The sequence below is a fragment of the Drosophila hydei genome, unplaced genomic scaffold (genome assembly GCF_003285905.1).
Source record: "Drosophila hydei strain 15085-1641.00,03,60 unplaced genomic scaffold, DhydRS2 tig00000172-arrow-pilon, whole genome shotgun sequence".
Taxonomy (NCBI): domain Eukaryota; kingdom Metazoa; phylum Arthropoda; class Insecta; order Diptera; family Drosophilidae; genus Drosophila; species Drosophila hydei.
In genome coordinates, this window is record NW_022045682.1 from 1,566,665 (window position 1) to 1,589,844 (window position 23,180).

Consider the following 23,180-nt stretch of genomic DNA (forward strand, 5'->3'; position numbering starts at 1 on the left):
AATTATATATATATATATACATATATATATATATATACGTATATATGTATACAAATGCATGCATACGTTTAAAATTCGCGCTAAAATGTGATTGGAACCACTAGTTCTTATTGTAAGATGTGGGGAGACACGCAATTAACATAAATATTCGTGGAACTAATATGCCAATGCTAAAAAAGTATATTTTAAATAGCATGTTAACATAATTATTTAAATTTCAATTAACAGCTGTTGATTGCATTGCCTAGCTCCACATTTAATGTGAACAACTTAAATGCAATACAGTGAGAACCTCGCGTTTAAATATGTTATCGATAGCAATATCGCTATCGAACAGGGGTTTGTATGTGCCGGTGTTTTGTTTTTGCTGGGTACGTGTTTTGTTATTAATGTAATAAAATGTAATTAATTAATAATATTTCTCGCAATATTGAAAACTATAAGCGAAACACATCAACTGGCTGCAGCGTACGCTCATGTTAGGCAATTCGACTGATATCTTATTGATTTCTGTGTGTGCACATCAGTTTGCCAAAAAAGAATGCGCTCAATCAATGCACAAATTATTTGCAGCATTCTGTTGAGCTGCCAATACGTGCAGTGTACCTTGTCTCCCCACAGCAAAAGCAAGAGCAAACAAAGAGAATCGAAATTTCTACGTGGTCCACAGGACAACGATGTGTTTACCTTGGATTTGGTGTCAGTGGAGCCACTGGCGAAGGACATACTAATACATCATGAGAGCTACTATAAGGACACGGCGTTACGGCGTTTCAATGGCACTGTGCTGGGCTATGTGACGCCGGCAAGTCTTGCAAAACTGCAACATAGCAAACACCTTAACTAATTATTAAGTTTCTTGCAGTGGAATTCACATGGTTATGATGTAGCCAAAATCTTTGCCAAGAAATTTGATATCATCTCCCCTGTCTGGCTGCAAATTGTGAAACATGGCGATGATTATGCTATAGCGGGCGACCACGACATCGATGCCGGTTGGCTAAACGATTTACGGCGCAAAGGCAAGGTGCAGCAAAATCAGAGACTGCGTACAGTAAAAGGTAAAACTGATGATAATCTGGGATGTCATATATACCTGCTCTATTTATCTATTTTTAAACCTTTCTAGTCTTTCCTCGCATTATCTTTGATCACTTTACGGATCGTGATATTAAGCTGTTGCTGAGCGATGCAAAGGAGCGCACATCGTTAAATGAAATGCTGATCCGAGTATGCAAACAGCATGGATTCGATGGCTTGGTCCTGGAGGTGTGGTCGCAGCTGGCAGGACGTATAGACGATAAGATACTCTACACCTTAGTGCTGCAAATGGGTGCATACGATCTCATATTACAATATTCAATATTCTTATCTAAATCTGTGATCTTACAGCCAAGGAGTTGCAGAAGAAACAAATTAGGCTTATACTAGTCATTCCGCCACAACGCAAGGGCATGCCCAATTTGTTTGGCGAGAAGCATATGGATAGGCTATACAAGTACATATATGCCTTCTCCCTGATGACATATGATTACTCCACGGTGCAGCGACCAGGCGCAAATGCTCCCCTCTATTGGGTACGCTCGGCTGTGGAGCACATTGTGCCTGATGGTTGCCCAGAAATGGAGGTGAAGCGTGCTAAAATATTGTTGGGTCTGAATATGTATGGCAATGATTATACGCCCGATGGCGGAGGACCCATTACATACGGGCCGTACTTGGAGCTGGTCAGACATGTGAAGAAGCAACTGACCCATGATGAACGCGACATGGAGAACTTTTTCGAGATTAGGTAAATGGCCATTAATTCCACTTACTGTTGAACACTAATAGAAGGCTTATGCTTTAGAACTGAGACTGGACGTCACATTGTGTTTTATCCCACGCTTTATTCGATCAATGAGCGTATCCAATTGGCACAGCAGCTAGGCGTTGGCATCTCTATTTGGGAGCTAGGCCAAGGATTGAATTACTTTTACGATCTCTTTTAAAAGGCAACGCATTCCAGTCTAGTGAATATCTCTGTTTGATTTTGCTTTACTTATAAAAAATCTGATAATTGTGCACAATATATTTTGCCCCTTTTTTTATTATTTGTGTTTGTCAAATCGGATTTTTCGCTTCAATTAAGCGCCAACCAAGGAAATTTTCGACTTATCGATAGATAAAATCCCATGAAATGTCCAAATGGCCTGCAGCCCTAGTTCACGTATTCGCCAAGGAATCAGAGTCCAACCAGAGTTCTGAAATAGCTTGAATATATTAAAAGTTGAGTTAAAATGAGAGCCTAAACGAACAAGTAAAAAGAAAGAGTACAATAGTAAAAATAAAAAAAATATCTAATACAGAAAAATTGATCAGTTGATATTAAATATTTTCAAAATTCTCAATAAAATTACCGCGCGAATGTCTGTCACCCCTGGTATATCCATCTCGTTATTTTTGCCAGCCCTTTTACTTGCATTTCATTTTTGCATTTGTTTACATCACCGGTTGTCTGTAATTTGCAGTTAATAGCAAGATGCGTTTGATTTACGCATGCTTTGTGATACTACTGTGTGCGATAATCTTTTGCGAATACGTGGCCGACTTTGTGGTACTACAAAACTGCAAATGGCCCGAAATACGCCGCAAGAAATATGTGGATGATCCGCTGCGAGCGATGATTATAGCCGATCCCCATTTGCTTGGCCCGAATCATGGCCATTGGATGGACAAGTTATATCGTGAGTGGCATATGAAACGTTCGTTTCAAGCCGGCTCCAGGTTGCTACAGCCGGACATTGTTTTTGTGCTCGGTGATTTATTCGACGAGGGCGACATGGTCAATGATCAAAACTTTCATAAATACGTAATGCGTTATCTGCAAATGTTTAATCTGCCTGCTGGCATACCGCTAATCAGTGTAGTAGGCAACCACGACGTGGGCTTCCACTACAAGTAGGTCATATGGAGTGTAAATTGGAAGACTCGTAATCTTGTTCTTAACCTTTGCAGGATGCATCCCTATTTTATGGATCGTTTCGAGCACTATTTAAACTACTCCATGGTGCATTTGTATACCATTAAGCAAATACACTTTGTTATGATCAATTCCATGGCCATGGAGGCAGACGGCTGCAGATTTTGCAGTGAGGCCGACAGTGCGCTGCAGACTATATCGAGCACTCTGTTTTGCATGCAGCATCCGCATGTGGCGGAATGCGCACGGACGCGTCGTCATCCTTATAGCCAGCCGATCGTAATGCAACACTTTCCCACGTATCGAATATCGGATAAGGTGTGTCGAGAGCATGATGCGCCAGTCATCGAGGCGTTTAGAGAGCGTTATCATGTTCTCTCCAAAGAGGCGACCGATACGATAGGCGATCTTTTGAAGCCAAGACTTGCCTTTGCTGGGCATTCGCATTACTATTGCCACAATATCAATCGACTGGGGATAGATGAGTATACGGTGTCGTCCTTTAGCTGGCGCAATAATGTAAATCCCAGCTTTATGCTGGTAAGTTTTAAGCATTTGCTTCTGAATGCTTTATGCTGAACTCACTTTCTTATTTAGGCCACCATTACACCCGATGACTATGCGGTTTTCAGATGCAAAATGTTGCCACAGCAATTTGTAATCAATAGCTACCTAAGTGCAGTCTTTGCGTGTCTTGTGCTCTTCGCCTGCCAGATAAAAAACTATTGGAGCAGCAAGAGGCTAGCAGCGACGGAGATAGCCCATTCGAAGCAACATTAACTACAGTATGAAATAATCGTAGATTTGTGATTCTTGGCCAAAGTATAGAGGCTTAAATTTAAATATCTAGCTAACATAATATGTTGTAGAATATGCGCTCAATCCCTAGACTCTCATATCAATAACAATGAAACTTTATATATACATACATATATATATAATTATTTATTTATTTATTAATCTTTTTATCACAGACATAATGCTTGCTGCAGACTTAATTGAACAACAAACAAACAAAAATGCCAAAAGAAAATACAATTTAACTGGAATACAACTTAAACTAAACAAAAACACTTTTCAATAAAGCAACAGATTCATAAATTCCTGTACCTGTGTGTGTGTGTAAGTGTGTAAGTGTGTGTGCGCCCTTCTGAAACTTTGTACTACTTACTAAACTAAGATTAGGTTAAAGTTAAACTAACTTACAGAATGTAGTAGGAGCTGCGACTCCCGTGTGTTTAGGAATTCGTTGTGTAGTTAACTTAAGTTGACTTAGGCATCTTGTTCTATTTTGTAATTATGTGCGATTCAGCAGATTCGTTTGCGGCTGCTGACGGCTGACAAAACACTCCTTGGGCAAAAATCGATGTAAAACTGGCGAGATTAGCTGCGCATCAAGTGTCTTCACATCTGTGGGCTTCGTCAGCAGCGAGACAATGGAGCCGACAACAATGACGGTGGCCACGCCAATCGGATTGATCCAGTGATACGACAGACGATAAAGTGGAAACACATCCTCCTCGTCCACCCAGTTGTGTTCGGGCAGCGTTATATTTGTCGTACACTGCTCCACGGACACGTTGAGTTTCTGTGAGTTGAGCTGACCCGCTGCAATGGTAAACTGTGTGCCAAAGGATATCCAACCAGCCAGCAAGGCGCCCGCAATGCCGCCGACCGCTGTGCCTACATTATTCGCCCACGGCACGAGCATGCCCAGTGTAAAGAGGCCGAAGGTGGTGCCCGCTGCAATGGCCGTCATGGAGGTGCAGATGCTCAATACGCCACTTAAGTGCTCCAGCACCAGAACAAGCGACAGCGCAATTGCGCCCAACACTATAATGCTGCCCTTAACCAAGATTGTGGAGGCGCGTTCACTGGGCTGAATCTTAAAGCAGCCCCGCACAATGTCCTCCAATATGACCAGCGAAGTGGAGTTGAGCACCACAGACAGGGAACTCAAGGCGGCACCGAAGATGCCCGCTATGAAGAGACCAGCCATCCCAGAGATATGTCCCACAGTCTGCACCACATACAGTGGCAGCAGCTGGTCATCGTGCGTGATGAGGCCTGCCGAGAGAGGATCACAATTCTGGTACTTCTCGAAGATCAGCAGACCCACATAGCAGCAAACAGAGACGAAGGCAGCCACGCCAATTGTGAATATGGCCATCGAGGCACGCGCCTGCTTCAGCGATGGCAGCGACATGTAACGCTGCACCATGGTCTGATTGACGGCGTTGAAGGAGATCCAATACGAGAAGCCACCAATGAGCACGCTCCAAACCGTGTGACGCACATAAGGCGATGGATTTATATTGGTAAAGATCAGACGTTCACCCTTGGCGGCATCATCGAACAACTTGTCCAGTCCGTTGGCATAGAACGTGCCCAACACAGCCACAACCAGCACCGAGAGGAACATAACAAGCGTCTGCCAGGCATCTGTATGGACGACAGCCTTAATGCCACCAACAAAGGTATAGAAGACACACACGATCACAATCACCGCCGATATCACATGCAAATTGATGCCAGAGACTGTGAAGCGAGATCGAGTGAGCGTTTTAATATTTGCCACAGATGAGGTGCCTGAGGGAATTTCTTACCTTGGTTCAATGCAATAGCGGGCACATATACAATGAAAGGCAGGAAGAGTATCTGAAAAGAGACGACTCATTTGTCATAACTATGCTGTGGATGCTTAGCTCAGCTATACTCACCTCATCCAAGATGAACATGAATGAGGCAATGCTACGTATCACCGAATGGAAGCGCATTTCCAGATACTGCAAATAGAAGAAATATGTATATAGGAAAGTGTGTGAAAAGAGTATATTGGCTTTGTGTAATATTCGCCTTGCTGTACAAAAGCTTTAGCTAAGTTACTATAGAGACTCATAAAAAAGATTCTACTCTTTCTATATATCTTATATAGTACTTCATAGGATTGTAAATATGTCCAGCTCATTCGTGACAAATGTGCATAATACATTTTGCAACTGTCCTACTGCCTAGCCATTAGTGAAGCTAGCTAATTAAAGGCCTTCAGTAGCTAATGACATACAATAAACCCTTTGAGTCAAATACCTATTCATGCCAAATAAGATGAAAATTAATAAAGCACGCAACCTTGAACCAGTTGCCCCAACAAAAAGCGGGAAGTAATTATCCTAACCCGAAACACAGAGACTCCAACAACAACTGTCAACTGGCTATGAAGCTCATTTGTAACAAAAAAAAATAGAGAAAGAGAGAGAGAGAGAGAAAACCTATCATCTATGAGCAAAAAAATATACAAATAATAATTCCAAGTGAAGCGTACAAAGTCCATTTCGGAGCAACATTTGCTCAAGTCTTTGCCTTAATTAAAATGTTCTCGACTTGGGTTACAAATTGGCCAAACATAAGGTTTCAATGCACAATGACAAATCGAATGAAAAACAGTATGGAATGCTGCAGTCGGGCGCCATTGACTGCATAATACTCGTTCAAAAAACAGTTAAAACATTTTTGATGTCTCTAGAGGAATCTACCTTCAAAATTGTAGAAGATGTCTACATTTTATGTCTCAATTTAATAGGCGTATATTGCATCAAACCTATATACTCTGTGCAGCTCGTGAACGAGTAAAAACATTGCAATCTGAACAATTTTGACGAGATGAAAAATGAGAACAAATTAATTAAGTTTATTGACTTATTGCTTTAAATAAATACTATAGACTACGACTAATGATTCTAATACTAAATAAATAGACATTTTTGATCAATTCTCTATGATAAACCATATCTATAAATGACACATTTTATCTTCCTGAAACTAAAAACCTAAGAAATAAACATTCATATTTTCCTATTAAAAATATAAATATATATATTGCACTTAAAGCTGACTTTTGTTAAAATCTTAAAAAAAGATTAAATTTTAAATATATATAAAATGAATAATAAAAAATTGCAATATTTTAACGTATTGTTTTTATTTTATAAAAACGGATTTTAAATTCAGAAATTAATTAGAGATCATAAATTGTACTGATATATATATATATATATATATATATATATATATATATATATATATATATATATATATATATATATATATATATATATATATATATATATATAAACTTCAAAATAAATAAATAAAGACAGATCTTATCTTCTGCTAAAATATATATAAACTTGTTCGACTTTTGACGTCATTATTGAAGAAAGATATATAAATGAGTAATAAGTTATATTTATGGAAATCTTAGATCTTTGCAAAAACTCAATTTCTATATAAATATAGGTATAAGTGCATAATATAGAAATGACTTATATTTTCACTTATACTTATACTTATACCTGTTCTTATACTAATACTTATACTTATATATTAATACATATATATTAATACTTATATTTCTACTTTTACTTGCTCTTATACTTATACTTATACTTATATTTATACTTATACCTATACTTATACTTATGCTTATCACTATAGCAATTAAAAGCTATAAGAAATTGAATATTGTAAACATTCATATTGACCTTATACAACAAATATGGCCAAATCAATAGACATGTACGTAATATCCCTAATAAAATATCAAAACAAGAGTCTAGTTACGCTTTCTTATCGTTTGTGGCTGTGATTCGAATTAACGGCTTAGTTTATACGCAGAGCTTATAAAGTTTATGAATCAGATAAAGATATAGAAAACAATGTATTTGTGTGCATACCTCATAGGACGAGCCGACTTGCAGTACCGTAAAAACTGGTATATATACATAAGAGACAGCGATGCCTTGTAATAGAATGGCTATGGCTATAAACCAGTATTGTGTGCCATAATTATATATCTCTGATGTGGTGCCCAGTATCGTGACGCCCGATACATAGCTGCAGATAAGAGAGATAAATGACAGATAGTGTCTATATACCTGCATATATATATATATATATCTCGGTTACCTGGCTATCAGACTCATGGCAACAGGAAAAACTTTCAATTGACGCGATCCCAGCAAATATTCGCTCATCTTAGCCGACCCAAAATCATGTTCTTTGACAACACTGCCGGGCAAGGTAGGCTCCACTTCCTCAATGGACTTTTTAGTTTTTCTAAAATAAAATACATTAAATATAGAGTCGGGTGGGTCCGACAGTGTAATACTCGTTCATATTCCAAAATAATCTACATTACAATAAAAATTAGATGTTTATTAAAATGTATAATTGGACTAATTGGAGAGCATTTCAACAAGGTCCTTCAGTGGGCGTATTAAAAACAAAATTAGCATAGGCTATGCTGAGTTAAAATGGTAAATTTGAAATCATAAAATTAACAAAAAAATATTATTTAAATTTGAAATCTGCCTAAAGTCCCATAGACACAAAACCGATATACTCCTTTCACTACATAAACGAGTATTAAAATAAATAAATCTCACTTGTAGCAGCTGAAGTAAATGCCCGTTCCAGTGGATAGCACAATCATGCCCAGAAATATAGTATAGTCAATACTGCCGAATCTGTAGTCACTCTTCTGTAATAAATTATTTTTATATGATATGTATTATTATTTCCTTTTTTGTTTTCGAGCGCATCCGTTAGATAAAGTTGAGTTTTATCTCTAAATGTATAGACAAGTGGTATAAATCAACGTGTTTGGCTAGCCTTTGACAATGTAGAGAGTTTTTTGGCTGACTTTCTAATAAATTAAACATTTTGTGGTTTGTTTAAATTATATTTAAATTAAAATAACTAATAAAAATAAAAAAAATATATTTAATTAATATTTCTTCTATTATTTTTTAATTTGTTCCTTATATACATAAAAAAATATATTTATTTATTTGTCATTTTTAATGGACAATACACTTTTTAAAAGAAGAATAAATTTAAAAAAATAACTAAAGAAACAATTTTGGATCTGATTAACATTGACTACAAGGAAATAAATTAATTGAAAATTTGTATACATTTTATTTTCAATTAGAATAAAATCTGAACAAATTTTAAATTTGTTACCAAAAAAATATATATATATAAAAATAAATATATATTCATTGTTATAAAAAATGTTTAACAACTTAAATAAATTTCAAATTCATTAATAAAATTTAACAAATAAAAAAGTTGTATGTTTTATAAACTACATTTTTGTAAACTACAAAAATTTTAAAATTGTCTGACCTAATTTTTTTTGAAACTATAGAATTCTAAATAGTTTATTTTAACCACTTTACTCTACTATATTTAATATAACAAACTTGACCAAATTTAAAGTTCAAAGAGTAAAACTAATTCAGTTGAACTCAATTAATATTTATTGACATTCTAAATCAATATTCAGTATCACTAAAAACTGTTTTATTACTGTTTTTTTTTTTAATCAATTAGTCTTTTTCTATTTTGGTTTTACATTATTATTTTAATTCTTATTGAATTACTTAGAAACAGCTCACAAAATAAATCTGTTTTGTATTAACGCAACTTAAATAAAGCTAAGTAAGGTAAAGTTCGTTAATGCGCTATCAAACCTGCTAAAACTTATCTTGTAGATTTTTTTTTTTTTGATAAATACAAAAACTTTTCACGCCTTCTCAATGGGCCTAGATGACTAGAAGTCTTTACAGGGGGGACTTTAACCTTTTACGCAACGAACGTCAAAAATACTTTATCGCAATTTTGAACTTTGAAACGGACGCGCTTCAGACTGATATATATTAACATATGTACATATAAAGATATAAATATATATGCATATGCATTTATATATATACAATATATATATATATATATATATATATATATATATATATATATATATATATATATATATATATATATATATATATATATATATATATATATATATATATATATATATATATATATATATATATATACATATATATACATATTTTGGGGAATGACCTTTAATTTAATACGTTAACCGGTCTTAAATCGTACGCTTACCGTATCCATATTGATGTTCCCTTTAATTTACCGGTTGAAAATCGAAAGCAAAACAAATGAAAACAAATAAAAGTAAAAAGAACTCACACAAAATGCCGCTAACAACAACAACAAAAATGTGCGTTGCTTACGAAAAACAAAGCACAGCGGAGGGGAAGAGACAGCAAGAAAGAGTGAAACAGAGAGAGGGCAACAGTGGGATTGCAATGTAGGAAAGTTCAACACAGTGCAATAAATTGGGTTTTATTTTTCGTATATATAATATTCCATGTAATTTGTCACTTCAGCATAGATTTCAAACAAAAATGATATCAGTTTTTTAATACTTTATCGTAAAAGAAACGATAAATAGAAAGTTGCGTTCTGTGCAGCTGCTGTGGCAATTCTTTCAAAAGCTAAAAATCGAGACACGACACGCGTCACCCGCACCGATGCCGATACCAATTTCGATTCCACGAGCTGAGTTGAGTGCGCCAAAAAAAAAAACGAAGCAATAACAACCAAAAACAACCGTTAACAACGTACGCACGTCACCCAGTCCCAAATTGCACTGAGACCCGGTGCCGAGCATTTGTGTTTGGTTTGAGGGCGCACAGCGCGCAAAAGCTCACTCTCACTGCCCACTTGAGTGTGAATAGTGTATGTGTGTTTGCGTTGCGTGCGTGCCAGCGTTGGCTGAGCGTAGCAACGTTACAAATTGACATAAAAGCTTTGTCAGTAAGAGAGCGCGTAAGAGTGAGAGTAAGCGAATGGGTGTAAGGTTGATCGTCATTAAAGAATTGATGCACTTTGATAACGGTGCATTCTGAAAGAGATTGTGGAGTGGACTTTAATATGTCTGACAATGTATATGGATAAGAGTTTGTGTGTGTACTTATGTGTGAAAGTGAAATTGTATGAAGAGAAAAATGCAAGTGCCTGATAACAGTGAATTTCAGTTCATGCCTGTACTTACTTAATTGAAATATTTACAAAGAATTAAATGTATTGTATTCAAAAATACAACTCATACAGTATGTATGTATTTGTATTTATATAAATTTAAAAAATTGGAGTCTAAAAAAATAGTATGACATAAAAACTTAAATATTTTGTTTAGATTAATATAATATTAATATAACCAAAATTTATATATTTACTTTTCATATTCGAAACGAAAGTTTTTTTATAAACTTTGTATAAAATGTATAATATATGTTTGTGCGCTGCTCCCCTATGGAAACTATATCATATATCATTATTAATTTCTTCTTGGATATACAGTTATTGCAGCTATTTCAATAAGAGATATGGTCGAGCTAACGATGTTAATTTCGCACTTATAACCTGTGGTCGCTTTGAATATTACCCATTTGGCTGGTAGTGTTCCAATTCCACCTGGCAGAGCCATTCTACAGCGAAACGAGTGTAAAACACAACTGGCCGCAATGCTAGACACTTGACAGTTGTAACCCACTCGCAATCGGATTCGTATTTACATTTCCATTTGACCAACAGACGAATGGGTAATTAGATTAAGCATACGACCCGTTGGCCGCGCAGCTTCGAGCCAAGCCATAGGCAGTTGGTAACGGAACGCGCAGCTGTCAACTGAACTCACTCAAAGTTTTTTATTTGGTTCTGTGTTTTTTTTAATAGATTTCCTCAGTTGCATAAGCAACAAACGAAGTCATGAGCAAGAGCAACAGCAAACTCACTTTTAAGCGTCACTCCAAGAGCAATCCCGTCGACTATGAGCGTTTGCAGCTGTCAGCTGCAGATCCGAGTACAACAGCAGCAGCAGCAGCAACGGCAGCAGCAGCACCAACTTTTGCTCAAATGGACAAAATGCAGCTGAAGTTGAGTGCCAGCAAAATAAAGCTGCAAGGAGCAGGCGCACAGGTGAAACAGTTCGAGCAGGTGCAACAGGTGCAGCAGGTGGAGCAGCAGCTAATGCTGCTGGAGCTGGATGCACTGCGTCGCAAGTCAGCCCCACAGCTGCTCAGCTTCAGCATAGCACCTGTTCAGTTACCTGGCCAGTCTGCTAGCCAGGCAGTGCCACGTCTGCCTGCCTACGAATCGAGCAAGTGCATCCGACGTTCGCGCACTGAGCTGCTGGTCACGGATAGCAACAGTGATCCGAGCAGCAGCAGCTTAACGAGTTCCACTTCACCTGAATCCTTGTTGGACAACATTTTGAGTGAGGCTTCGGCGGTATCTGTGCCAAGCACCAGCAGCGCAAGTGACATAACTGTGGCACCACCACCTCCACCACCGCCTCCTCCTCCACCTTTACCTCCGCCTCCTTCTGTTCTACATGCTTCGTCAGTTCATCAGCTAAGAACTCCCATGGTTCCGCCCCAGCCCAAGCGCCTACTTAGCCTTAAGTCTTCGCCAGAGCTACGCGTCTCACCACCCACACCTGATCTGGAGGTGAACAGCTTGCTGCCTCCAATAGCTGCTGTCGGTGATTACTATGACACCGCCTCGCAAGTCTCTCGCAGCTATACACCCTCTCCCGCTGGTACGCCTCAAATATCGCCCTCGTCCAGCGTAAATCTGCCTGCTCCAGCAACCAACTACGTCAACATCATTTATCCAGAGGAACTGAAATGCGCCATCTGCATGGATGTCTACACGGATCCACGTACTCTGCACTGCCTGCACTCCTTTTGCCTGCAGTGCTTGGTGAATGCGAATCTTCGAGAGGAGGCACTGTGGGAGGAGCGCTGCAGCTTTAGCCTGCTTCCCTCCACGTCGGACACGGCTAGCGAACTGGCCACCATCTCACCAGCGAGGCAGCGCGGCAGCAAAAAGTCCTTGGATCGTTTGGCATTGAGGGTAACTGGGCTAACTCATAGAAACTCTCTGAAGTCTTAACTTATCGATTGCCTTTATTCCAGGGCAAGCGTTCGACTTCCGCCTGTTCCTCCAGCATGCGCTTGAACAACAGCTTCGCGAGCGATCCGGAAGCTGTACGTTGTCTACGTTGCCACAGCTGTCAGTTCATCACAGAGCTGCCTGCTCTGGGTGGAGTGCGACAACTGCCACAGAACTTTCTGCTGGTGCGACGCATTGAGGCACTGCGTCTGCAAGCGGGCGAGGATGTCATCTCGAAAGTCTGGTGCTCACTGTGCAGCGAGGAAATTAGTGTAAGATTGGGAGATTCGTTGACTCGCAGAGCGAGTAGGAGAGAGTAGGAGAGAGAGAGAGAGTGACAGAGAGAGAGAAGCTGCATACTGTAGTCCCATCAATATATTCCAAGTAACACTTTCACCTTTGTGCTACCCCTTCGCAGGCCACCTATCACTGCATCAGCTGCACTCTCAATCTCTGCTCGCTGTGCAAGGAAGCTCACGAGCGTCAGCGCAGCACCTCGAATCATCGCATGCGGAACATACTCGAGCTGCGACGGGCACGCAAGCAGAAGCAACAACAATTGGGCTTGGGGGACAGCAGCCAGGTGCTGCTCAAGTGTGGACTGCATGGCTTCGAGCTAAAGTCCTACTGCATACCCTGCCAGCAGGTGAGTCACTGCAGCCAAAACAGATCGACAGACGTTGCAAGATCCGTGTGAATCCTTTCAGCTCGCTTGTCCCGATTGCTTGGTGCTGCAGCATCGTAACCATCGCCACGAGACGGTGGCCAAGGCCATGACTCAACTGCAGGTGTCCAAGAAGCTAAGCGATGCCACGGAACAGACGCGTCCGCTTTGCCAATATGCAGAGCACTCGATCGAACGACTGCGCGAGATAACGCGCAGCATCAATGCTAGATGCGACGACATTCAGGCCCAGGTGGAGAGCTATATGAATCGCTACTTTGAAGCCCTGCAGGCCCATCGCAACACGCTGCTGCAGCAGGTCAATCGAGCCAGGGAGTCCAAGGTGGAGCTCATCATCAATCAGCAACTGGAATTGGGTAGGGAACGAACTGGCTCCAAAGCAACCCTAAATATAGAGAAGAGAAAGCCAGAGTAGCGACCTAGCAATTGGGTATCCTAATAGCTCTCTCAAGTAATATTCATAGAAAGGTCTCAACTTTCCTGCATAGTTAAATAGATGGACTTGGCCTTGAGAGGAAGCCACAGGAATTTATACGCATAGTTAGGAATTGGTAGAGAATTTGGTATTTGAGAGAGGCAATGATATTGAAAGAGATCGTTAGATCGTTAGATCTATCTGCACTTCCTCTCATCCTAATCTTCTAGAGAAACGCACGCAACAGGCGATGGATGCGATACGCTTTGGCCAGGAGCTTTCCGACATTGGAGCCGATGTTGAGATACTAAGTTTTGCACGCATTCTACTAAAACGTTTCGAGTACTGTCAACAGTTTAAGCCGCCCGTCGATCCCAAGGTGAGTAAGCTAAAGAGCAGATCTAGTAACTAAGATAATTCTATAAGTCGAGAATGGAAAGATGAGATATCCATGGAAACTATAATCCTCGCAAATGAAATTTTTCAACAAACAACTCCTTGTATTGTGGCAACTGTACCTATTATTACTATGCTTCACACATAACCTTAAAGTGCATTCAGCATATTTTCAGTACAGTCCCGCGAAAATGCAAATTCTCGAGTTATTTTCATCAACAATATCAGTATTTAATAGCAACTCCTTTGCAGATTTCCGATTCGCTGCATTTTCTATCAAAAATCCGCGCGCCTGGCACTAAGGAACAGCATGATATACCTCTGTACGGCATAATTACGATGCAAACGGTCGAACCTTCGCTGTGCGCCCTTCAATGGGAGGGTTTTTCGCAGCTGCGCCTGCATAGGAAGGTGGACCTGCAACTGCTCACACGCGATGCAGATGGAGTGGCGCTGTGCCATGGCGGATTGGAGATCAATTGCATGATTAAGTACAAGGATGCGAATGTGAAGTATTTGCCCATCGAGGTGTCCGATCATCGCGATGGCACCTACAGCATCTCCTTCACGCCCGACACACAGGGCACCTTAATCCTGATGATCTCTATCAATGATCGGCCCATAAAGGGTAGTCCCTATACCTTTCACTCGCGTCAAGTGCGTCCTCATAATGGAATCTATCACTGTTGTGCTTTCTGCTCCGGCAAAGGCAACAAGAGTGTTAAATGCTCCTGCGAAGGACGCATGCCCGGCTACAGCGGCTGCGGACATGGCCACGCAGGTCATCCTGGACGCCGGCATTGGTCGTGCTGTGGCAATGTCCTGGAGAACTCCGAATGCAGCGTAGCCAACAAGCTGCTGAATCCCTAGAATACCGTGTCCGCAGTTTTGCAAGTCCAGACGGCAACCATCCCCCTTTTAAACAATTTAGTTACGTTTATTTGATGGAATTTAATGATAAAAATACATAATTTTAAGTATATTATGCTGAGGATAAAATATATACTTGAACAATAAAATCGTGATGACACTTAGTCTTCGTTGTCCGAATACCAAGAGAGGCGCTCTTCATAGAAGCGTATTACCATTTGAGGTATCTTAACGTTAGCCACTGTTGATGGCACCATTTCCGCTTGATCGACACCCTTAAATTGTATAAGGAATGTTAGCCGGCCATTATTATCGGAGGCGCCCAATATTTTTTCTGCCTCCAGGCCACGATCGAAGCCAGTGCCACCGGCGGGTATTAGATCGCCGCTATCATCCGAATCGACGCGTTTCGTTTTGTTAGTTGCTGGTGCAGCTAAAATATATTCATTATTATAACCCATAATATATAAGTAAATATAAGCGGTTCATATATAAAAATATATATATTTATATTATATATATGTATTAATACATATACATATACATGTATTTATCATTGCCTACCTGGTTCTTCAGACTTTCGTTTGCCGCCGCCAGCGCCACCGCCTCCGCCACTGCTGTTACTGGTTGTTGTACTGGTGCGTCCCGTTTCCTTGACCTTGGCACTGCTGCCTGGCCGATCTTTTTTTGTGTTACTTGAAGATGTAGAGGCCGCTGCATTGGCCTACAAATTATGTATCATATAAGTGACTTGAAAAAAAACACACTGCATTACACACAACTTACCTCGTCTTTGCGACTCAGCTCATATTGTTGTATGAGATCCTGACAATCAAGGTTCCCTTCCGGTTCCCAAGTATTTTCAGTCTCTGCATAGCCCTTCCACTTAAGATAGTATTCCACCTATAAACGTGTATAGCAATGAGCAACATTTTTCCGCATTTCCTCGACCATGCATCGTTATACAAACCTTTCCTTTGCGCACACGACGATCTAAAATTTTCTCCACTGCATATTCCTCCTCCTCCTCTTCAGCGCCGGAGGATACATTGTTGGTCTCAGGATTATTATCGGTCTTCTTGCCCATTTTGTATGTATATGTTTTTGTGTAATTTACTTTTAAGCTGTTCCATGGAAAATATAGAAGCGCGCATGTAGTTTTATTTGTATGTATATATGTACGAGCAAAAAAAAAATCCACAAATTATGTGTGGTATTGAAATAAAACATAACCGCACGCTTACCAGGAAACTATTAATTTTAATTTACGGTTTATCAAACAGATATACACTTTTTTCTTAATATTTTGACAACGGCAAACGAACAAACGCAAAACAAGTAGAAAAAGTGCCGTTTACAAATGATGCCGCCGCTTGGAAATAGAATGCGGCAGAATCGGCGTCTATCGCATTACGTTCACATGTGAATGAATAAATTGTACTGTGAATGCCAACTCAGTTGACGCAAATTATTTGCGCCAAATTTTTCACCAAAAAGGAATTGAGTTCTCAGATTGAAATAAAAATGCCAAAAATCAGGAAGACAAAAAAAAGCTCCTCATCCGACAGCGACAGCGGGCCCGATGATGTAAGTTTTACTTGAATATATGACATATATTTATTTTAATTGTGAATGAAAACACAAATTTACAGCGTAATCCACCGCCAAGCAAAAAGTCAAAGGAGAGCGCTGCTGAAAAATCAAATAAGAATGATAGTGGAGATGGTAATGGAGCCACCACATGGACTCTAGAGGGCATGCGTCAGGTGCGCATCAATGAGTTTCGTGGCCGGAAAATGGTTGATATACGCGAGCACTATGAGAAGGATGGGAAAGTCATGCCGGGCAAGAAGGGTATTTCACTGTCGGCTTCGCAGTGGAAAAAATTACTAGCAGTAGCGGACGATGTTAGTCGCGCTCTTGAGGAATGAAAGCAAGACAACAAGAAAAAGTAATACTTAGTAGTTTTGTACATTTAAACAAAAAACACTTATATACACACAAATAAACGTGAATCTTAAATATAGTTGATGTATTGAATTAGTTGTAGGTCCTAAAAGTACACAGCCATTAAAACTACAATACTTATAAATATAAGAAACGGTAACCAACTCTTCACGAAACCACAGACGTTCACATATTTTCCACAAACAAACATCCAAAAGCATAAAATAATCATATTCCAGCTGGTGCGATTTTCGTAGTGCATATTGCACAGCGCAGTGGCGACATGCGAATGACAATTATCGCAAAAGATGTTGTGCATGCGGGTACCGTACAGCACTGATGCTTTGGATACGCCCTCATCCCAAGCAGAGGAACCGCCATCGACATTTTTCGGATTTAATCGCAAATAGCGTGTGGGACGGCCGAAAGCCATATTATCCTCGGTGACCAGATATGGTCCAGCAAAATCCCGAATAACTCCATTGCTCATACAAATGCCCATGTGACCGATGAATGGGAATATCCAGGTAAGCACTGGTATCGGTGTCCAAACAATACAATATGGATAACGGTCCAAAGCCCGATCGATGGGTGGCAAACGTTGTGGTAAACTTTCATCGGAACTAACCATAGTTCGTTCGATGTCCTTTTGTGGCTGCTTATTGCTGGACGACGATTATTAAAAAATGTCAGAGATAAAACTAATCAATTAGTACTACTCACTAAATGATTGCCTCGATATCAATAAGGAAAATTTTCCAACGGTGATAAAGAGCTGATAACGTCGGAAAACTAACACACACATAAAACACCTCAATTTTTGTTTACAAGCTGAATTATTATCGAAAACTTATCGATATTGATTTAAATGTCTCTGAAACAGCTGACTGATACTACAGGTTCAACTGCCTATAAGGTATGCAAACTACTCATCAAAATTGAGGTCAGATGTCGAAAGGTCGTAAAAATAGGCAACTGATAGATACTTGATAAGTGTTTAAAAGTAAAAATTACTTAGAAAGGAATTTGAGCTGAAACAAGTGCTTGAGCAAAAAGACATCATAAAGGTTTCACATAGTACCAAAAGTGGAACGCAAAATATTTAACGCTGCAATTAGAACATTTGGAAAAAAATAGAACAATGACGCAGGTGTTCATAAACGGAGCCACAGATGCATGCAACGTCCGCGATCATGACAGTCTAGGTGCCAAATAGACTTTGTTAATTACTAAATATATAGCTAAAATTGTTATACATTTGCTTTACAGATGCCTCCATACAGGAGCTGATTCGTGCAGCATCAGAGGCGCGCAATCATGCATATTGTCCATATAGTAATTTTGCAGTTGGAGCCGCGATACGAACGAGCGATGGCTCTATTTACACTGGTTGTAACATCGAAAATGGTGCCTATGCAGCTAGCATATGCGCGGAACGAACAGCAGCCGTAAAAGCCTTAAGGTAAAGATGATGTTGATATAATCAGCTAAACATTTTGCAATAAGAAAAAATGCATTTCAGTGAGGGCAAACGTCAATTTGTGGCCTGCGCCGTTGTAGCACAGCAGGACAATGGCTTTACAACACCCTGCGGTGTATGTCGACAGTTTTTAGCCGAGTTTGCTAGTAATGGCCGGGATATAGCGCTGTACGCAGCTAAGCCAACGAACTTACCACTCCGTGTACTCTGCACCAGTGTACTGCAGCTGCTGCCGAACGGCTTTAGCTTCCCCAGTGGCAAATGAGGCGCATACCTTCAACAATTTTCTACTATGTGCAATATTTTATTTAGTCCTAGATGTTTATGATATGTGCAATACTTTGTATGTGAACTGTGAAGCAACCCCATTTTGTTGTCATACGTACAATTATACTAACATTCGCATACAAAGAGACATAGACATACGCACCCGCTTTGTATTTTTCTCTATATGTGCATGTATTCGTTTTGGCCTATGCGCCCTCTCCGAACAGTCGCGGCAGCCGTTATCAACGGCTGGCAGCTGTTAACGGCTCGCTCTCCGAGCTAGTTGCTTAATGCTTATATTTCTTGTCAAGTCCACAACAAGCGGACGACAAATACCGTCCATTTGCCGTTGGACGTTCGGAGGTGACACACAGACCCGCACGCACAGAATATTTTTTTGTTTCCCAAACAACTGAAAAAATTTATAAATAACAACGAACGCCCCCGCCAACAGCAACAAATCATATTTGTATCAATTATGTCGCATCTATTGAATGGCTTGGCGCAGCCAGAGTTGCAAGAGACCGTCCTACCCTACGGCAATTTGGGTGAGTGGAGTTTTATTAGTAGCTGTTGACGTATTGATAGATTGTGATGTATTGATAGTCTATGACGTATCACCTTGTTTACGCAGATGCAACGGCTAAGGAGCTGTTGCGAGCCGCCTATCAGGTGCGCCAGCGCGCCTATGCGCCATATAGTAATTTTAAAGTGGGCGCTGCTTTTCGTGCCAAAGAAAATAGCCGGGAAATCTTTACTGGTTGCAATGTGGAAAATGCCGCATTTACGCCAACATCGTGCGCCGAACGTACGGCCATTACCAAGGCCGTCAGCGAAGGTTATCGCCAGTTCTCATCTGGTGCTGTGGTCGCCTATAAGCCAGATGTGTTTATCTCGCCCTGTGGCGTGTGCCGTCAATTTATCAGAGAATTTGCGGGCAGCACTGACATACCCATTTATATAGCCCAGGCCAATGACGCGCAGTCGCAGCAGGAGCAACAGGAGGAGCCTTTCAACAGTGACGATCCAATCCTTTGTACATCCATTTTCAATCTACTGCCACACAGTTTCCACACCTATTGAGAGACCTGGAGAAAGTGCAAGACTAGTCCCAATTATATTGTCTAATTTTGTTTAATGCATGCAATAAAAATTCAAATTTTATTTCAAACAAAAATTTTGTTTTCTAAATTGAGCTGTTCAACTTTTCAGCGCAGATACATTAATTTTTAAATTGCAGGTATATTTGTTATTTTATTTTTTATTTTTATATAATTGTAATTTTTTTTATTTTTGTTTCAATTTATGATTTCTTTTTATTATTTTCATTAATTTTATATGTATTTTTAAAATTAAATAGTGAATTTTTTAAATATATAAATTACATTGATAATCTTAATATTTTTTAAGTTTATTATATTTATTTATATTTTTAAAAAAATATTTGCTGATAAATTCAGAATAGACTTTTTATCATTTTTATTTTCTATCCTATTTTATTTATGTTTAATATTGATTGTAAATGTTTTTATTCTGCTAGAAATTGAATTATTTAAATTTACATCATGAATTTTTATTTTTAAATTCAATTTCCGCTTAAATGGAATTCAACCTTAAGTCCAAATCGTCTAATGGAGGGGAATCCCTTTTCTTTAAAAATACTATATGAAACATATTTATCTGTACAGCTAGATAAAGACAAAGCTTATGTTTCAAATAAAAGTTGCAGCACAATTCAATATACACTTACGATAATCGTCTGATTAATAACGAATGGGAAGGCCTTATCAGTTTAAATGCTTGAATGCACAGTTTTCTGAGAATGTAATCGGCCTGACCGACAATAAAGCCAAATATAAAAGCAATATTGCATTCTGATGATGAGGTTATACGGTAGACTCAACTTTTGCTTCATGAACGAATATAAAGTAAATAGGAATATCGAAAAGTATCCCAAATTCTAGTCTCTTTTAACCAAGGCAAGCCTTTATAACATGACAGTCAACTGTTGTCATTTTGATCATTTCGAATTAGAATATTTTAGTATCTGTTTTTGGCCTTACGATAGGACGACTGTATAAATTTTTAAAAATCTTTAGTTATATATAGTTATAGAAAAATAAAAGCAAAAGAAATATAAAAATGCAACAGAAGCGTAAAGATCTGAAAAGGTGCATGAAACGTCTCGACGCACTGCAGAAGGAACTGGTCAAGCACAGGACATGCAAGAGGTTAAAAATGTGCATTAATCAGCTGAGGGAGCTGCAGCGCGAAGTGGAACGGCGGCAGCCGTGTCGCACGGGATATCCAGTGAGCGAATCGCTTAAGCTAAGTCATCCAATCAAGCTGTGCGAATATACCATATCCTTTAGTCAACTGGGTGAGCAAGCGCAACCAAATAGTTCGGTCATATGTGGTGTTCCCGAGGAAGGCAGTTTTGGCTGGCATTTTCCACCCTTATTGCAAGCCTACTTTCCAGAAGAAGTCAAACGTGCATCTAGCCACTGCTAACTTTCATTCTGCTCCCTTAACCTTAATTACCTTCTTTCGTTCCATCCTTCGCTGCCTTTCTTTCAGTCTTTATTTTAGGCACTTGCTATACCTACTCCTTAATAACCTAGGCTCTAGCTTAGCCTCTTCTCTGGTATACTACCCATTCCTTAATTACGTCCACGCTGTTCACAGATAATTGCGGTCGTGAGCTGTTGGAGGATGCACTCAACGCACGCTGCTTCGCCTATGCTCCATATAGCAATTTCAAGGTGGGGGCTGCCTTTCGCTCCAAGGAAGGCAGAGTCTTTACTGGATGCAATGTGGAGAACGTGGCTTTGACTCCAGGTTGTTGTGCGGAACGTACAGCTATGTTAAAGGGAATCAGTGAAGGTTGTCGGGTATTCAATGCCGGAGCCGTGGTGGCCTATCACCCTAGCGGCTACACAACCCCTTGCGGTGTCTGTCGGCAGTTTATTATAGAGTTTGCCAAATTGGACATACCCATTTACATAGCACAGGCGCCAGAGTCAAGTGCCCCAATACCACTGTTCGAGGACGATGCCGAGGTCCTAGTCACGTCCATCTACCACTTATTACCTCATTCATTTTCAGTGTATTAAGTTTGTAAATACTGCTTGTAAATTAAAATAAATATTTTGGCAGTCAATTCAAAATGCAAATACAATTTAAACATATTTTTGAACAGGATCGCCAGAGCCATAGACGTTATACTCGCTCAGCTGAGCAAATGGAGGAACTGACTCAGAGATGAGGATGGGACGCACGTCCGTTGTATTATAGTCGATATATTCCTTGTTTAGCTTGGGATCCACATAGTTCGCACGAACCTCAGTAATCAGGCCGGTGTGTGGAACCCGTTTCACCTGATTCCGATACTCCAAGCGACGTCTTGGACAGTCGTGTGCATTCGACTCATCGCAAATATGCTCATCGGCAACACGAGTGGTATGCGTGGGTGTCTCATCTCTACGCTGCGCCCAATTCCAAATGGTAATATTATCATGGGCGGCAACACTGGATTTGAGCTCTTGTGGCGAGTACTGGACATAGGAAAGATTATATGTAGTCGCCGATGGATCCAAATACTTCGTATAGCCACTCTTTGAACGATCTATAAGTACTTTGGTGGGCTCCACCGGAGTGGGCATATGTATTGGCAACGGGTCTGCCTCGAAAGGAAGCTCAACGAAGGTAAACGCCTCGTGGGAGACGCTCATCAATGGCTTTATCTTGCGCTTAATAAAACGTAAATTGCCCTCCTCGAAACGCTTCATATATTGCGTTTTCATATTGAGCGATGGATTGCGCAGAACGTACGGATCGGGATACTGTAAGGAGAACAGAAGTGAACACCATGACAACCATTTGCAGTTAAGCTGTAGCAACTCACCTTCCATACATACTTGCTTTCTACTTCTGTCAACTGTTTATCATGCAACAAAGGATCTCTAACAAAAATGCCCTTGTTGGAGCATTCGGTGGGGGCGTTTAGCTTGGTGCCCAGGCGCGTGTCTGTAATATGGCGATGTCCACGATACGTGGAAGTGCGCCAATCTGAGGACTTATCGCTGGCCGGAAGCTTCGGATCAAAGCAGCCAAACTCATCCATGACTTCAACAGCAATTTTCAACAAAATCTTCTGAATAAATATTTAACAATGATAACAATTTTCAATAAGTGTTTTGCTAGGTTGTTAGGCAGAAAATTTCGACGGGAGACTTCAAGTACAGATTACCCTGGCAACGTTTACCAAACACTATATATACTAATATATAAGTGTGCTATCTAAATTTGTTGACATAATTTAAAA

The 23,180-nt window shown here is 39.8% G+C and overlaps 11 protein-coding genes across 14 annotated transcripts; 7 read left to right on the top strand and 4 right to left on the bottom strand.

The window, feature by feature from the left end:
- The first annotated feature begins 324 nt into the window (after nucleotides 1-324).
- LOC111601937 (chitinase domain-containing protein 1) lies at nucleotides 325-2,018 on the top strand. The gene is made up of 6 exons (XM_023318791.2): nucleotides 325-371; nucleotides 445-805; nucleotides 866-1,061; nucleotides 1,130-1,333; nucleotides 1,393-1,792; nucleotides 1,850-2,018. The coding sequence occupies exons 2-6, from the start codon at nucleotides 542-544 to the stop codon at nucleotides 1,989-1,991; spliced, it is 1,206 nt and encodes a 401-aa protein (XP_023174559.1). The 5' UTR covers nucleotides 325-371; nucleotides 445-541; the 3' UTR covers nucleotides 1,992-2,018.
- Nucleotides 2,019-2,078: 60 nt separating this feature from the next.
- Nucleotides 2,079-4,010, top strand: LOC111601938 (metallophosphoesterase 1 homolog). Of its 2 annotated transcripts, XM_023318792.2 has the most exons (4): nucleotides 2,079-2,940; nucleotides 2,998-3,502; nucleotides 3,560-3,747; nucleotides 3,937-4,010. In XM_023318792.2, the coding sequence occupies exons 1-3, from the start codon at nucleotides 2,522-2,524 to the stop codon at nucleotides 3,740-3,742; spliced, it is 1,107 nt and encodes a 368-aa protein (XP_023174560.1). In that variant the 5' UTR covers nucleotides 2,079-2,521; the 3' UTR covers nucleotides 3,743-3,747; nucleotides 3,937-4,010. The 2 variants fall into 2 exon arrangements, with proteins under 2 accessions (XP_023174560.1, XP_023174561.1); XM_023318793.2 differs by lacking the exon at nucleotides 3,937-4,010 and having other exon boundaries at nucleotides 3,560-3,888.
- A 229-nt stretch (nucleotides 4,011-4,239) lies between these two features.
- Nucleotides 4,240-11,393, bottom strand: LOC111601936 (sodium-coupled monocarboxylate transporter 2). 2 transcript variants are annotated; one of them, XM_023318789.2, is made up of 8 exons: nucleotides 10,379-10,500; nucleotides 9,938-9,957; nucleotides 8,407-8,501; nucleotides 7,928-8,077; nucleotides 7,696-7,855; nucleotides 5,683-5,748; nucleotides 5,569-5,620; nucleotides 4,240-5,500 (listed from the first exon to the last, which is right to left on the bottom strand). In XM_023318789.2, the coding sequence occupies exons 2-8, from the start codon at nucleotides 9,944-9,946 to the stop codon at nucleotides 4,260-4,262; spliced, it is 1,773 nt and encodes a 590-aa protein (XP_023174557.2). In that variant the 5' UTR covers nucleotides 9,947-9,957; nucleotides 10,379-10,500; the 3' UTR covers nucleotides 4,240-4,259. The 2 variants fall into 2 exon arrangements, with proteins under 2 accessions (XP_023174557.2, XP_023174558.2); XM_023318790.2 differs by lacking the exons at nucleotides 9,938-9,957; nucleotides 10,379-10,500 and adding an exon at nucleotides 11,286-11,393.
- Nucleotides 11,352-15,177, top strand: LOC111601935 (tripartite motif-containing protein 45). Its single transcript, XM_023318787.2, has 7 exons — nucleotides 11,352-11,442; nucleotides 11,576-12,757; nucleotides 12,820-13,068; nucleotides 13,215-13,442; nucleotides 13,504-13,837; nucleotides 14,127-14,275; nucleotides 14,545-15,177. The coding sequence occupies exons 2-7, from the start codon at nucleotides 11,609-11,611 to the stop codon at nucleotides 15,160-15,162; spliced, it is 2,727 nt and encodes a 908-aa protein (XP_023174555.2). The 5' UTR covers nucleotides 11,352-11,442; nucleotides 11,576-11,608; the 3' UTR covers nucleotides 15,163-15,177.
- Nucleotides 15,178-15,223: 46 nt separating this feature from the next.
- LOC111601939 (heterochromatin protein 1) lies at nucleotides 15,224-16,482 on the bottom strand. The gene is made up of 5 exons (XM_023318794.2): nucleotides 16,407-16,482; nucleotides 16,133-16,286; nucleotides 15,949-16,065; nucleotides 15,727-15,886; nucleotides 15,224-15,595 (listed from the first exon to the last, which is right to left on the bottom strand). Exons 2-5 carry the CDS (start codon nucleotides 16,247-16,249, stop codon nucleotides 15,324-15,326), a joined length of 666 nt encoding a protein of 221 aa, XP_023174562.2. The 5' UTR covers nucleotides 16,250-16,286; nucleotides 16,407-16,482; the 3' UTR covers nucleotides 15,224-15,323.
- A 115-nt stretch (nucleotides 16,483-16,597) lies between these two features.
- LOC111601944 (RNA polymerase II transcriptional coactivator) lies at nucleotides 16,598-17,183 on the top strand. Its single transcript, XM_023318799.2, has 2 exons — nucleotides 16,598-16,749; nucleotides 16,815-17,183. The coding sequence occupies exons 1-2, from the start codon at nucleotides 16,609-16,611 to the stop codon at nucleotides 17,091-17,093; spliced, it is 420 nt and encodes a 139-aa protein (XP_023174567.1). The 5' UTR covers nucleotides 16,598-16,608; the 3' UTR covers nucleotides 17,094-17,183.
- On the bottom strand, nucleotides 17,123-17,980 carry LOC111601940 (transmembrane protein 222). The gene is made up of 2 exons (XM_023318795.2): nucleotides 17,833-17,980; nucleotides 17,123-17,774 (listed from the first exon to the last, which is right to left on the bottom strand). Exon 2 carries the CDS (start codon nucleotides 17,738-17,740, stop codon nucleotides 17,216-17,218), a length of 525 nt encoding a protein of 174 aa, XP_023174563.1. The 5' UTR covers nucleotides 17,741-17,774; nucleotides 17,833-17,980; the 3' UTR covers nucleotides 17,123-17,215.
- A 55-nt stretch (nucleotides 17,981-18,035) lies between these two features.
- Nucleotides 18,036-18,994, top strand: LOC111601943 (cytidine deaminase). Its single transcript, XM_023318798.2, has 3 exons — nucleotides 18,036-18,314; nucleotides 18,379-18,571; nucleotides 18,632-18,994. The coding sequence occupies exons 1-3, from the start codon at nucleotides 18,251-18,253 to the stop codon at nucleotides 18,852-18,854; spliced, it is 480 nt and encodes a 159-aa protein (XP_023174566.1). The 5' UTR covers nucleotides 18,036-18,250; the 3' UTR covers nucleotides 18,855-18,994.
- Nucleotides 18,995-19,136: 142 nt separating this feature from the next.
- LOC111601941 (cytidine deaminase) lies at nucleotides 19,137-20,011 on the top strand. 2 transcript variants are annotated; one of them, XM_023318797.2, is made up of 2 exons: nucleotides 19,137-19,404; nucleotides 19,491-20,011. In XM_023318797.2, the coding sequence occupies exons 1-2, from the start codon at nucleotides 19,335-19,337 to the stop codon at nucleotides 19,937-19,939; spliced, it is 519 nt and encodes a 172-aa protein (XP_023174565.2). In that variant the 5' UTR covers nucleotides 19,137-19,334; the 3' UTR covers nucleotides 19,940-20,011. The 2 variants fall into 2 exon arrangements, with proteins under 2 accessions (XP_023174565.2, XP_023174564.2); XM_023318796.2 differs by having other exon boundaries at nucleotides 19,331-19,404; nucleotides 19,463-20,011.
- Nucleotides 20,012-20,868: 857 nt separating this feature from the next.
- Nucleotides 20,869-22,029, top strand: LOC111601877 (cytidine deaminase). Its single transcript, XM_023318719.2, has 2 exons — nucleotides 20,869-21,236; nucleotides 21,542-22,029. Exons 1-2 carry the CDS (start codon nucleotides 20,999-21,001, stop codon nucleotides 21,967-21,969), a joined length of 666 nt encoding a protein of 221 aa, XP_023174487.1. The 5' UTR covers nucleotides 20,869-20,998; the 3' UTR covers nucleotides 21,970-22,029.
- Nucleotides 21,987-23,145, bottom strand: LOC111601876. Its single transcript, XM_023318718.2, has 2 exons — nucleotides 22,761-23,145; nucleotides 21,987-22,698 (listed from the first exon to the last, which is right to left on the bottom strand). The coding sequence occupies exons 1-2, from the start codon at nucleotides 22,977-22,979 to the stop codon at nucleotides 22,036-22,038; spliced, it is 882 nt and encodes a 293-aa protein (XP_023174486.1). The 5' UTR covers nucleotides 22,980-23,145; the 3' UTR covers nucleotides 21,987-22,035.
- Between the last annotated feature and the right edge of the window lie 35 nt (nucleotides 23,146-23,180).

Coding starts and splice junctions, on each gene's coding strand:
- LOC111601937 (XM_023318791.2), top strand. CDS start 542: ATGCGCTCAATCAATGCACAAATTATTTGCAGCATTCTGTTGAGCTGC. Junction 806..865: donor TGCTGGGCTATGTGACGCCG/GCAAGTCTTGCA, acceptor AGTTTCTTGCAG/TGGAATTCACATGGTTATGA. Junction 1,334..1,392: donor CACCTTAGTGCTGCAAATGG/GTGCATACGATC, acceptor GTGATCTTACAG/CCAAGGAGTTGCAGAAGAAA.
- LOC111601938 (XM_023318792.2), top strand. CDS start 2,522: ATGCGTTTGATTTACGCATGCTTTGTGATACTACTGTGTGCGATAATC. Junction 2,941..2,997: donor GACGTGGGCTTCCACTACAA/GTAGGTCATATG, acceptor TAACCTTTGCAG/GATGCATCCCTATTTTATGG. Junction 3,503..3,559: donor TAAATCCCAGCTTTATGCTG/GTAAGTTTTAAG, acceptor TTTCTTATTTAG/GCCACCATTACACCCGATGA.
- LOC111601936 (XM_023318790.2), bottom strand. CDS start 11,327: ATGGCTCTGCCAGGTGGAATTGGAACACTACCAGCCAAATGG. Junction 7,856..7,927: donor GCCATGAGTCTGATAGCCAG/GTAACCGAGATA, acceptor TCTTATCTGCAG/CTATGTATCGGGCGTCACGA. Junction 5,749..7,695: donor AAGTCGGCTCGTCCTATGAG/GTATGCACACAA, acceptor TTCTATTTGCAG/TATCTGGAAATGCGCTTCCA.
- LOC111601935 (XM_023318787.2), top strand. CDS start 11,609: ATGAGCAAGAGCAACAGCAAACTCACTTTTAAGCGTCACTCCAAGAGC. Junction 13,443..13,503: donor ACTGCATACCCTGCCAGCAG/GTGAGTCACTGC, acceptor GAATCCTTTCAG/CTCGCTTGTCCCGATTGCTT. Junction 13,838..14,126: donor CAATCAGCAACTGGAATTGG/GTAGGGAACGAA, acceptor CTAATCTTCTAG/AGAAACGCACGCAACAGGCG.
- LOC111601939 (XM_023318794.2), bottom strand. CDS start 16,249: ATGGGCAAGAAGACCGATAATAATCCTGAGACCAACAATGTATCCTCC. Junction 15,887..15,948: donor AGCTGAGTCGCAAAGACGAG/GTAAGTTGTGTG, acceptor CATAATTTGTAG/GCCAATGCAGCGGCCTCTAC. Junction 15,596..15,726: donor ACGAAAGTCTGAAGAACCAG/GTAGGCAATGAT, acceptor AATATATTTTAG/CTGCACCAGCAACTAACAAA.
- LOC111601944 (XM_023318799.2), top strand. CDS start 16,609: ATGCCAACTCAGTTGACGCAAATTATTTGCGCCAAATTTTTCACCAAA. Junction 16,750..16,814: donor GCGACAGCGGGCCCGATGAT/GTAAGTTTTACT, acceptor ACAAATTTACAG/CGTAATCCACCGCCAAGCAA.
- LOC111601940 (XM_023318795.2), bottom strand. CDS start 17,740: ATGGTTAGTTCCGATGAAAGTTTACCACAACGTTTGCCACCCATCGAT.
- LOC111601943 (XM_023318798.2), top strand. CDS start 18,251: ATGACGCAGGTGTTCATAAACGGAGCCACAGATGCATGCAACGTCCGC. Junction 18,315..18,378: donor CCGCGATCATGACAGTCTAG/GTGCCAAATAGA, acceptor TTTGCTTTACAG/ATGCCTCCATACAGGAGCTG. Junction 18,572..18,631: donor GCAGCCGTAAAAGCCTTAAG/GTAAAGATGATG, acceptor AATGCATTTCAG/TGAGGGCAAACGTCAATTTG.
- LOC111601941 (XM_023318796.2), top strand. CDS start 19,351: ATGGCTTGGCGCAGCCAGAGTTGCAAGAGACCGTCCTACCCTACGGCA. Junction 19,405..19,462: donor CCTACCCTACGGCAATTTGG/GTGAGTGGAGTT, acceptor ATGTATTGATAG/TCTATGACGTATCACCTTGT.
- LOC111601877 (XM_023318719.2), top strand. CDS start 20,999: ATGCAACAGAAGCGTAAAGATCTGAAAAGGTGCATGAAACGTCTCGAC. Junction 21,237..21,541: donor CATATCCTTTAGTCAACTGG/GTGAGCAAGCGC, acceptor CGCTGTTCACAG/ATAATTGCGGTCGTGAGCTG.
- LOC111601876 (XM_023318718.2), bottom strand. CDS start 22,979: ATGGATGAGTTTGGCTGCTTTGATCCGAAGCTTCCGGCCAGCGATAAG. Junction 22,699..22,760: donor AAAGCAAGTATGTATGGAAG/GTGAGTTGCTAC, acceptor TTCTCCTTACAG/TATCCCGATCCGTACGTTCT.